Here is an 11,869-nt window from a genome sequence, read left to right as displayed (position 1 = left end):
AGAGATTCAGTGACTCTTTACTAAATGAACAAACAAATCAGGAATGAATTCTTCTTATAGCATAACATGTCCATCCTTTTTTTTTTTTTTTTTTTTAAGAGATGGGGTCTCACTATGTTGCCCAGGCTAGTCTTGAACTCCTGGACTCAAGTGATTCTCCTACCTTGGCCTCCCAAAGTGCTGGGATTACAGGTGTGAGCCACCATCCCACATGTCCATCCTTCATCCCATTCACCTTATCCAGGTAGTCTTCTACCTCACTCCTCACTTATAATCACAGTTAATACTGAGGGAGCGTTCACTGTGAGTGAGGCACGGTGCTGCCATCAGACAGAGCTGGCATCCTCCTAGCTCCCCCACCTACTAGCTCCATGATCTGAGAGTAACAGAGAAGCCTATTTCCCAGGGAGGGATTTGGAGGATTAAAGGGAATAGTCCACATAGCATGCCTTGCACAGAGTAGGTACTGAGTAAAAGTTGGCTTCTGGCGTAGCTGTGACTCGGGGCAGAGTTGAGACTCCAGGGTCATGCGCTTAGTCTCTGCTCTAACTGGCTGAAGCTCACAGCAGCTCCCAGTCCTCGGCATACAGTCTAGCCCTTGATTCTCCCTTCTGGAACATTGACTTGTCTCACATCTCTGCCTTTGCTTCAGGAGCCTCCAAGTCTCAGGGTGCCCTGGCAGCACCACCTGGCACAGGCAGGGGCTCCCAGGCCCAGGGATGGACTGGTCATAAGCCCAGTGGTAGGGAGGAAGAGAGCCTGGCTCCAGTGTACCTACCCACCCCCGACTGCCCCAACTCACTCCTTCCGCCGAGAGAGCAGCAAGCAGTCATTGAAGAGGTGGAGGTAGACTGCCTTGCTGGACAGCTTCAGCTTGGCAGGGGGTGCTGCAGGCAGTGGTGCCAGCTCTACCAACTCCCCATGCCGAACCAGCCAGCGGGCCTGAGAGATCAGCGGGAAAATCTAGAGGGATGGAGAAGGATGGGTCAGGCCCAGGGTCACCGGGCAGAGAGCACAGGATAGCAGAGGGGAGGGTGTGGGCAGCGATGAACTGGCCTGAAGCCCCTAGGGCAAGGAAGAAACAAGAGCTGCCCCTTGGAGTGCCCATCCCGCTGGCGGCAGACACACACCTTGCCCTCGAAGTGGATCTTCTTGCTCAGGTGGATGAGTTCCTCTGTCCTCTTCATGGACTGTACGCTAGCATTGCACTCCTGCACCAGCTGGGGGAGCCGTGGGGAGGTCACCTGCAGCCCCTCAGCCCTGGCTCCCAGAGCCCAGCCTCAGACTCTTGCCTGGGGACCGGAGACTCTGACAGCTGGGGGCTGTTTTAGAGACACGCTGGGGGCCCCGGGGGGCCCCAGGAGCCAAGCAGCCCCTGCCCTGCCCAGCTCACCTCCTTGAGCGCATTGAAGGCCTTGGTGGCCATGTCTTCATCTTCAGAGCCCTGTGCTGTCCGCTTCAGGATGTTCTGGAAGGTGGGATCAGCACAATGAGGCAGGCCTCATACTCTCCTGAGACCCGGCCCGCCCACCCAGCCCTCACTGCAGCCTGTCCCCTCGAGGTACCTCCACCAACATCTTGAGGCGGGTGATCCTCTGGAAGGGCAGGATGAGGAAGGAGGTAAGGGGCAGACGCTGGCACACGGGAGACTCCTCCAAGCGAGCCAGGATGCCAGGGAACCTGGGGTTCTCCAGGCTGGAAAATGGGAAGGGCTCTGGAATCACAGGTAGGCCTGAACTCCTGGGATCCACAACCCTGGCCATCCACAGGGCCCTTAGGGACCTTCTCAGCACATCCTTACTGCCCCTTGGGGTTGCATCTCACCTTATCCTGGTCACAGAGACCCTTTCAGGGGCCCCTTCCCTCCCAGAGTCACCTTGCATCACCCAGTCCTCAGTGTCTACACCTGCCTGAGACTCCCTCCACGCCCCCGCCCCTTTCAGAGCCCCCAGCCCTACAGCAGGCGCTGGTAGGTGCGCTCCTGGTAGGCCTGGTTGGTGACATAGGGCAGGTAGACTCTGCGAAAGGCCGGGCAGTGGTCCAACACCACGTCGCACACGCTGAAGCGCAGCACATCTGCCTCCAGCCGCTGCTCCAGGTCCTGCAGGAACCTGAGGAGTCAGAGCCAGGATGGAGATCCCAGATCTGGAAGCCGGCCAACCACAGGCTCGGTCCCCACCCTGGGCCAGGCCAGAGCACTTCACCTCTCGCTGGTGCTCTTGACCTCGGGCAGTTTGGAAAACAGCCACTGCTTGTCCTGCGCCCCCAGACACTCGCTCAGCTCGGCAGAGCCTAAGAAGTGGCCCACAGCCACCGATAGGCTGTGGATGTAGGAGGCCTCGGACGTGATCAGCTCAAACTTGGCCTGAGGGAGGGCGCACACGGGGTCGAAAGGGCCGGGCCGGTTCACCTCGGAGGCCCTGGCCTCGCATCCCCGGACCCCAGGCCGCCACACCTCGCGTCCTCGCCCCTTCTCCAGCCCCACTCCTAATCTGGCGCCGGGCAGGCCCAGCGACCCAACTCCTGCCACGAGCAATTGTGCAAACCCCGCTTGCCCTAGATCCCGCCACTCCCCTTAGCCCAGTCCCGACGCGTTCTTCCCCGAGCCCGCCCGCCCCCAGGTCCCGCCCCTGATTCTGTCCCCGCCTTGTTCCGCGCCCACCAGGCTTTTGCACTCCCAATGGCTCCGCCCCTCATCCGGCCCTGTCCTATCCTAGGCTTCGTCCCGCTGGCTCCGCCCTCTGCCCGCACCCAAGCCTGGCTCCCCTAGCCTCCCGCTCCGCGGCTTGCTGTCCTCGCTTCCAGACGGCCTCGTGTAGGCAGGTCCTAGAGCCAGCCTTCCGCGCGGACAGTGGTGCCAGCACTCCCGTTTGTGTGTCCCCCTTCCTCTATGGCCCGGTTCCCGCTAAGTCCCCGGACCGCGTACTCCCCGGCCCGCCCCCGCCCCCGCCCCGCCGGGTCCCCGCGCGCGCCCACCTCCTGCAGCTTGCAGTCCCGCAGGCTCAGTGTGGCCAGGACGCCGCTGCCGCGTACGTCGGGGATATCCTGCCACAGCGAGAAGGTGGAGCCTCGCGCCGAGCGTTGCGCCCGGAAGGAACTGCTGGGGGAGAGGTTGGCGCGCGGCGGCCCCGGCCCCTCCTCTGCGCCCTCGGCCTCGTCCCCCGGGCCCTCCTCCTCGCGCTGCTGCCGCCGCAGTTCACGAGCGCTGGCCACGTCGCTGTATTCCTGATAGAGGACGGCTGGGGAAAGACGGGCGGGCAAGACCGTGGGTTCCCTCAAGAGGCCGCGTCACTTAACTTTTGCTGCGGTTCGGATATCTGGACATAGTGAATTCATTCATTCATTCATTCATTCATACCATAAACAAATTGAGCACCTACTGCGTGCTAGATACCGATAGTTCCATTCTCCGTTTCTCACTCGATCCCTACCTCTCAACTCTCTAAACCCCCTTTTCCCCGGTTCCACACCGCAGCCCCTTCCTCCGTTACCTCCTCCCAGGGATCCCCTCCCACGTACAGTTAAGGAGGAATCGAGACTGGCGCCGCTCGTTGGTGCTCCTGGACCCCAAAGGAGGCTCTTCCTGCGTGTCTAGCCTAGGAAAGAGAGAGCGTCACGGCCCTTCTTCGCCTGCACCCTGTCTCGGACCCAAGCCCAAACGGGAGGTGGTACCTGGGCTCGGACCAATCGCCATGGCCCTCTCGTGAGTCACCAAGGGCTGACCGCGACACCCGGTCCCTACACCCGGTCCCGACACCCGGTCCCGTCGTCTCTACACTTCGAGACGATGCTTTCCCTGGAGAGGGCAAGAACTGAGGGTGGGGGGTCCAGAGAGGGCCTGGGGCCTGGGCCCCGGACCGGGCACCCTGACGGCCTCAGGCGGCCGGTGAGTGGGCATCCCCCACCCCCACCCGGCATCTAGCTGCCCTCAGGGCCCATGGGAGGAGCTGGTACCTTCCCGGGCTGCTCCGGTGCCTGACCCAGAGATGGGTGCCCGGGCTGCTGAATTCCGCCCCAGGCGCAGAGAAGAGTGCAGCCGGGTCATCAGCTCCGAAGCCGAGAAGCGCCTCCGCTCAGGACCCTCGAGACTCACTCGGGTGGATCCAGTCAGCTCCAGCGGCCTGGGCTCCTCTGTGCTCTGGGCCTGCTCTTGCACTACCTGGCCAGGCTCTAGGAAGACAGCGTGGGCCTCGGGACAGCCGGGGACCTCTTCACGCTGGTACACCCGCATCTTGCGCCCTAGGGTTGGGGGGCAAGGTGTGAGAGCACAGGCTGGAGTCTCCCCCAGCCTGGCCCTGAGCACCTGGGGAGGTTCAGGCGCCATGCCCAAAGGAAAGGCCTGTGTTTCTGCTAGCCTCTGGTCCCCAGAGCCCTGGGGTCCACGAGAGGGATAAGGACAGCACAAGGCCTGACTGCAGTAGGCAGAGGGACCAGGCAATGGTGACTCACTCACTGCATAACCTTGGACAAGTCACTTGCCTTCCCTGAGTCCTGCTGGTTTCCTTATCACTAATCTACCACTTGTCCTGACTTTTGGGGGAACCTTGGGACATAGAGGTTAAGGAACTGCCCAGCTCCTCCCCTATCCCCCCCCACTGTGGCACCCACACCTGCCTCCCCAAGGGTGACTCACAGGCAGACTTCTTTTCTGAGCCGTGGCTGGCCCGGCGCTGTGGCTGTGTGTGCTGGGGACTCCAGGGTCCCTCCAGAGCTGGGGGTTGGGCACCAGGACAGTGTGGCCAGCTGCCAGCCCTGCTGGGCCGCATCCCCCCGCCAGTTATCTCTGTATCTGAGCTTCCTGGGGATGATGGCCATAGCACCCCTTGGAGAGGGGCAGGGGTCCCCAGGGACCAGCGGCTGCCAGGAGCCCGAAGCTCCTCGGGGGCAACAGGGAAAAGGTTCAGACAGACTGGGCTCGGGGGCTTCAGGGCGGGCAGCTCTGCAAAGGACAGGCTTTCCTGCTGGCACACTGCTACAGGGCAGCGGGCAGTGCCAGGTGGCCCGGTAAGGTGGGGTTGGAGGGTAGCAGGTGGGCCACAGTCCATTCCTCTTTTGCTCTGCCACCACCTGGCCCTGCAAAAGAGAAGATATCAGATCTAGACAGAGGACAGCAGGGCTGGCCAGTAAGCCACCACCCCTGGAGGCCTGGACAAACCCCTGTGTACACTCATGTGCACACATCTCCACAAACGCACTCACATGTCTAATTATATAGAAATAGCTGATACTTGCTTGGCATTGCCTGAATGATAGACTGAGTACTTTACACATATTATCTCATTTAATCCTCACAACAACCCTGTGAGTTGATGCTCTTATTATCCCCATTTTATAGGTGAGGAAAGTGAGGCACAGAGAGGTTATTTGGTAAATAGTGGAGCCAGGATTCTAACCTGGCCATTCTAGCTTTCAAATCGGTGATTTTAACCACCTTGTACCTTCTCTAACACACACCGACCTGTCACCAGACATGCAAATACATACATCGTCACACAAATCCATGTCCCAGCATATACATCCACACTACATTTTCTCCCAAGTATAGAATGACATGTGCACTTTCATAGATACAAACATTTCAAACTCAGGCTCACACAGTCACAGACACACACATTTTTACACAACCATATACATTAACAAATTCCTCACAAACACACTGACCCATCCGATACTTACACAGGCACCCAAGATTTCTCATCCTCCTGTCCCCTTCACACGCACACCCCAGGATGCAGACACACACCAGCCCACAGGTCCTTGCTTTGATATTTCTCCCCCCATCCCCCCGACCCTTGCCCAGAGTTGCGGCCTTCAGCGCTGAGTGGTGCCCACACCCATGCCAAGTTGGCTGGGAGGGTCATGGACTGGCAGGCGGGCCATCACCCAGATCAGGCAGGGGCCCTCCTGAAGTTCAGGGAGGTGCCCCAACCCCCCCGGTTTGGAGTGAAAGAAGGGCTGTTCCCCACCCCAGCTTCCAACCCCTGGGTAGGCCAGGCTGGATGGGTCCTTTCTGGGCAGGAAGTTATCCCCGGGGAGCCAGCCCTTCGATCGGGACAGACCTGATGATCTGAGAGGCTCAAGCCCCGGCAGCTCTTGCCCTGTGGCCTTCTGCCAGCCTCCCTCCTGCAGCCCCTCACCTCTCCGGGCCCAGGCCCGCTGCTGATGCTGTTTGGCTGTTCCGGCAGGGGAAGCCCTCTGCCCAGCTGGCTGGGGGAGATCCCACCCAGACAAAGAGTTTGATTCATCAAACCCTGTGGTGAGGCAAGCAGGGAGGGAGGGAGGGAGCAGGCAGCGGGCTGGGCGGGGGCCTACCCTAGCCTGGCCTCGCTGTGGGCAGGCCGGGCAGCCAGGACCCCCCAGAGGCCCCCTCAGGCCAAAGGGGCAGTGCCCAGCCTGGCAGGACCAGGAGAGCCAGGAGATGAAGACTGAGAGAGACCTAGAGAAACAGAGACCACTTAGCCAGTAACTCAGAAACCAAGACCCCAAGACATTCAAAAACAGAAAAACCACAGATGCTGAGACATTCAGGGACCCAGAGATGGAGACAGAGACGCTGACAATTTCAGGCCAACCAGATCCTCAGTGACACAGATGAAGCCCAGAAAACCCAGGGAGACAGATGGACAAACATTTCATGCCCATGGGCTGCCAGTCTAGTGGGAGAGCCAAAAACGAAAACAGTTACAATCCAGGTTGGCAAGAGCCAAGCCAGAGGAACCATCAGAGGAGGGTGCTGGGCTCAACTCAACCTGGGTATTCCAGGAAGACTTCCTGGAGGAGGTAATAGGTAACTGCTCCCTGGCTGAAATACCTAGTGCACTTTGAGAGAAAGCCTTGGCCTGAGCAGTGACAGTGTCAGTCACTGTTGGAGACAGGGAGGGAGAAGAGGACCCAGTGAAAGATAGCTGGGTCTGTGGCAGGCCCCAGTCTCTCTGCACAGCTTCTCAACTGCTTCCTCCCGCTCCCTTCACCCCGCTGCCTGGGAGGGTGGGAAGAAGAGGACTGGCTGCTCCAAAGGGACCATCTCTATAGTGGCCACTCTGGCTTGTACCGTCAGTCTCTGTCCAACCTCTAGCCTGAAGAGTGCCCATCTGAGCAAGTCTCCCTGAGACTGTCTCCTTATCTGACAAACAGGATAGTATTTTTATTACCATCAGTCTTTCTCTAGACAGAATGCGGCTCAGGCCTTCACACAGATGGGGAAGATGAAGGAGCGAGGCTGAGACACACATTACATTGTAGGAGTGTGTGGAAGGAGGCCCCTGCCCGCAGACAGGTCTTTTTCTCTGCAGGAATCAGGAGTCCTCGACACAGAAGTCCTGCTTGCTTCTGGGGGCACACATGTGCAGGCATGTACACATGCCCCCTGCCCCCTGGTATGCTGGGAGATTCTAGCACTTGGGTTCTGGAAGCCCCTGGAGGGCAGGGAGGGATCCTCTCTCCCATCATTCGCAGGGATAAGTCGGCAAAACATTGAGGCTTTGCAGCAGGGGTACCGCCAGTTAAGACCGCAGAGGAGAAGGCTAGGTGAATGTGGGGAGGGGACATAGAAGGCTTCCCGGGGAGATGAAGCTGGAGGCGGGTCCCTAGCGGGGAAGTCAGGAGTGTGTCAGCCTCCACCTATGCTCAGGACAAGGGGTAATAAGAATGACCCATCTAGCTGGGATGCCAGCCCTGTGGCCCTCCAGGGGTTTGGCCCACCCAACCCCAATGCTGGGGAGCTAAGAGGGACAAGCTGTGTTCATATTGTGTGTAGCGCATCTCTGTTAAAAAAAACAACAAACAAAAACCTCAGAAAGAGAACTAGCCCCAGACAGCAGAAACATTACCTTCCTGAGGCACAATCACAGGATAGAGACTCTAGCGTCTACTAGGCAAGGGCCATTCTGGAGCCCAAAGAGAATACCCCCCGCCCAAGCTTCTAGGCCCAGTGTTGACACTGACCAGCTGTGTGGCTTTAGGCAAGTCATAGCCCGTCCCTTGGCCTCAGTATTCCCATCTGTAAAGTGGCTCCTAAGAGACCGCACCACCACCCAATGCCCTCTCTGAGAAACATGTCTCATCATAAATATATCTGCGCTAAGAAGGATGGGCAGGGGCCGAGGAAAGTACCCTTGGTGGGCGCTGCTAATTGCAGAGGGCAATGGGCCCATTTAGCAAGGCTGCCAGAGAGTCCCTGGACACCACCATGGTCAGAAAAAGCGTTTCTGGCCTCCTGTACCTAGCTTTTCCCTGCCCCCTCCCGGGTGCCCCTTGCCCTGCTGCCCAGAAGAGCGGAGACCTTGCCAGGGCCTCTCTGCCCTTTAAGGAATAAAGCCAAGTGGGAAGTCATGGCTGGAAAGGGGAACCAGGCCAAGTGGTTCACAGAGCCCCAGAAGGCCATAGTGGGTCAGGGCCAGGATCAGAGACCAGGCAGGCAGCACAAAGGGCTCACTCAGCGGGGAAAACTGGCGGGAAGAGAATGGGACTGCTGGCACCCAGGTGGGGCCCTACCTCAGCCAGGGAGCTCCGTCCTGCTGCCAGCACAGTCCAGGGCTCCGGGACACCCTGGGGGCTCTGGGGCTGCAGCCAAGTCCTCAGGGGGCGATGTCAGCATGTCAGCATGGCCCCAGAGCCGAGCAAGGCAAGCTCCTGGGTATTGTGTGGGGCAGGGAGGGGGAGGTGAAGGAGGAGGGAACCTTGCAGAGAGAGGCAGGCGGCTGTCTCAACGTGCCTGCTCCCCGCCCCCCTTCCCCAGAACCGGTTTGGCTAGTCTGGGGTACAAGAGGGGGGCTGGAACAATGGGAGTCCTATGCCCAAGTGAAGCTCTAAAGGACCCTACACCCAGGTCCTCAAGATGGGGGAGGCACTGCTTCTGCTCCTAGGAGACAGGTCACCACTCTTCTGGAGCTTCCCAAACATGGGCGTGTTCAGGGGACTTCTTGGAGCTGGGGAGCATCCTGGGAGCTTCACAGAGAGCCTCCCAAGCCTTGGACTCCTTAGGGACCCTGAGAACCCTGATGACCTTCTCTGATCCTATTACTGCATCTATCAAATGGGAACACTCATCCCTATGGTCGGGAGACAGAAATCAATCCTGAAAGTTGGTGATGTGACATCTGGCATCATCCTGGACAGCCTCTCCTCATCTAGTACAGCCACTCCTTGCAAATGGCCCATCCTTTCCCACTGGCTGGAATGACCTGCCCCACCATCTCCAGTGGCCACCTCCACCATGAGGCCTTCCCAGACTATACCAATTGAGCCCTCAATAAACCAAATCAAATAGCCAAGTCAAACCGCCTCCAGTAAGACGGGCATGCTGTATGCCCAGCATGCAATCTTCCCAACCCTGTGGAAGGGGAAGCTGCATTTTCCCCTAATATTACCTGCCATCTGTTTGAGCTTCCAGCAATTGCCAGGCACTTAATATTAATGTGCAGATGTGTACACATACTAATACTTATGGGGCGAACTTATTGTTCACCTACTAAGTGCCAGGCACTGTCCTGAGCACTTCGCATGTATCTACTCATTTAATCTCCACCATGACCCTGTCAGGTAGATACTGTTACTGCTACCACTTAGGTGAGTACAGTTGTCCCTTGGTACCCAGAATCTGTGGGGAATTGGTTCTAGAACCCTCCCATACCAAAATCCATGGCTGCTCAAGTCCCTTATATAAAATGTCGTAGTGTTTGCTAAAACCTTTGTACATCCTCCAGTAAAATTAATTAATTAATTAATTAATTAATTAATTTATTTATTTATTTATTTATTTATTTTTGAGATGCAGTCTCGCTCTGTCACCCAGGCGTGGTGGTGCAAGTGGCGGGATCTCAGCTCACCACAACCTTTGCCTCCCAGGTTCAAGCAATTCTTCTGCCTCAGCCTCCCCAGTCACTGGGATTACAGGTGCATGCCACCACACCCTACTACTTTTTTTTTATTTCTAGTCAAGACAAGGTTTCACCATGTTGGCCAGGCTGGGTTTGAACTCCTGACCTTAAATGATCCACCCACCTCAACTTCCCGAAGTGCTGGAATTACAGACGTGAGCCACTGTATCCCGTCTATTTTATGTATTTATTGTCAAAAAAAAAAAAATGTACTCAAGTGAGAGGGTCTCACTCTGTCATCCACGCTGGAGTGCAGTGGTGCAATTACAGGGCTCACTTGCAGGCTCGTCAACCTCCTGGGCTTGGGTAATTCGCCCACCTAAGCCTCCTGAGTAACTGGGACCGCTGCCGTGCACCACCACACCTGACTAATTTTTGTATTTTTTGTAGAGATGGGATCTCACCAGGTTGTCCAGCCTGGTCTCAAACTCCTAGGCTCAGGCGATCCACCAGCCTTGGCCTCCCAAATTACTGGGATTATAGACGTGAGCCACCATGCCTGGCCCTCCAGTACCGTTTAAATCAATTCTATATTACTTATAACACCTTAATACAGTGTAAATGCTATGTAAATAGTTGTTATCCTGTAATGTTTTTTATTTGCATTATTTTTGTCGTCGTTATTTTTTGTTTTTATTTTCATTTTCCATGCATGGTTGGTTGAATCCAAGGATGCAGAACCTGAGGATATGGGGGGCCAGCTGTTTAAAAGGCTTGTACAAGTTAAGTCATGAGCATTATCCCTTTGAAATCTCTCATCAGTTCTATGAAGTCCCTATTTTACAGATGACATTGAGGTTCAAGAGATTAAATAACTTGCCCAGGGTCACACAGCTAATAAGGGGCGGGACTAGTATTGAAACCCAGGTCTGGCCGGGCACGGTGGCTCACGCCTGTAATCCCAGCACTTTAGGAGGCCGAAGTGGGTGGATCCCCTGATGTCAGGAGTTCTAGACCAGCCTGGCCAACACGGTGAAACCTGTCTCAACTAAAAATACAAAAATAGTCCGGGCGCATTGGCTCACGCCTGTAATCCCAGCACTTTGGGAGGCCAAGGCCAGCGGATCACAAGGTCAGGAGTTTGAGACCAGCCTGGCCAATATGGTGAAACTCTGTCTCTACTAAAAATACAAAAATCGACTGAGCGTGGTGGCGCACACCTGTAATCCCAGCTACTTGGAAGGCTGAGGCAGGACAATCGCTTGAACCCGGGAGGCAGGGAGGCAGAGGCTGCAGTGAGTTGAGGTCACACCACTGCACTCCGGCCTGGGTGACAGAGCAAGACTCCGTCTAAAAAAAAAAGAAAAGAAACCCAGGTCTGTCTGACCACACCACCAACCTGAGTCCTTCACCACTGCCTGGTACTGCCTCACCAGGCTTTTAGGAGGGTCTCGTGGTGAAAAGTGTGTGAAAGTCTAATAGGGGGTGTCTCGGCTAACTGAACTCTTATTGATCTTATTATTCATACACTACGGGCTTGGAATACACAGCAGAGGTTTCATGGCCCGTGCCCTAGTCCCCCAAAGTATTTTATTTATTTATTTATTTATTTTTGAGACAGGGTTTTGCTCTTGTTGCCCAGGCTGGAGTGCAATGGCGCTATCTCGGCTCACCGTAAACTCTGCCTCCCAGGTTCAAGTGATTCTCCTGCCTCAGCCTCCCGAGTAGCTGGGATTATAGGCATGCGCCACCACCCCTGGCCAGTTTTGTATTTTTAGTAGAGATGGGGTTTCTCCATGTTGGTTTAGCTGGTCTCGAACTCCTGACCTCAGGTGATCCACCCACCTCGGCCTCCCAAAGTGCTGGGATTACAGGCGTGAGCCACCGCACCCGGCCCCAAAGTATTTTCCTTAGCTGCCAACCGATGGCCATTAAGTTCAGAGTGATTAGGGTTCCCCTGCTCCCCCATGTTCACTTCGACTCCCTAGAGCATTGCCACATAGTGAGTAGACACTGCACCGTGTGGGTGGGGACCAGGTGGCCGTGGAGAG

General features: G+C 56.5%; 1 protein-coding gene across 1 annotated transcript in view; it reads right to left on the bottom strand.

The window, feature by feature from the left end:
* Window positions 1-8,663, bottom strand: part of ARHGEF19 (Rho guanine nucleotide exchange factor (GEF) 19) — a 14,946-nt gene extending 6,283 nt beyond the window's left edge. Inside the window, exons 1-12 of the mRNA XM_011993951.1 lie at window positions 8,494-8,663; window positions 4,634-5,073; window positions 3,955-4,239; window positions 3,673-3,796; window positions 3,520-3,596; window positions 2,977-3,239; window positions 2,205-2,365; window positions 1,959-2,111; window positions 1,566-1,695; window positions 1,394-1,468; window positions 1,131-1,220; window positions 803-963 (exon numbers count right to left, since the gene is read on the bottom strand). Coding sequence (XP_011849341.1) covers window positions 803-963; window positions 1,131-1,220; window positions 1,394-1,468; window positions 1,566-1,695; window positions 1,959-2,111; window positions 2,205-2,365; window positions 2,977-3,239; window positions 3,520-3,596; window positions 3,673-3,796; window positions 3,955-4,239; window positions 4,634-5,045 — 1,931 coding nt within the window. The 5' untranslated portion in view covers window positions 5,046-5,073; window positions 8,494-8,663. The remainder of the gene's footprint in view (window positions 1-802; window positions 964-1,130; window positions 1,221-1,393; window positions 1,469-1,565; window positions 1,696-1,958; window positions 2,112-2,204; window positions 2,366-2,976; window positions 3,240-3,519; window positions 3,597-3,672; window positions 3,797-3,954; window positions 4,240-4,633; window positions 5,074-8,493) is intronic.
* Window positions 8,664-11,869: the final 3,206 nt, after the last annotated feature.

Source organism: Mandrillus leucophaeus, unplaced genomic scaffold (assembly GCF_000951045.1).
Source record: "Mandrillus leucophaeus isolate KB7577 unplaced genomic scaffold, Mleu.le_1.0 Scaffold439, whole genome shotgun sequence".
Classification (NCBI taxonomy): Eukaryota; Metazoa; Chordata; class Mammalia; order Primates; family Cercopithecidae; genus Mandrillus; species Mandrillus leucophaeus.
This window is presented reverse-complemented; position numbering and strand designations above follow the sequence as displayed.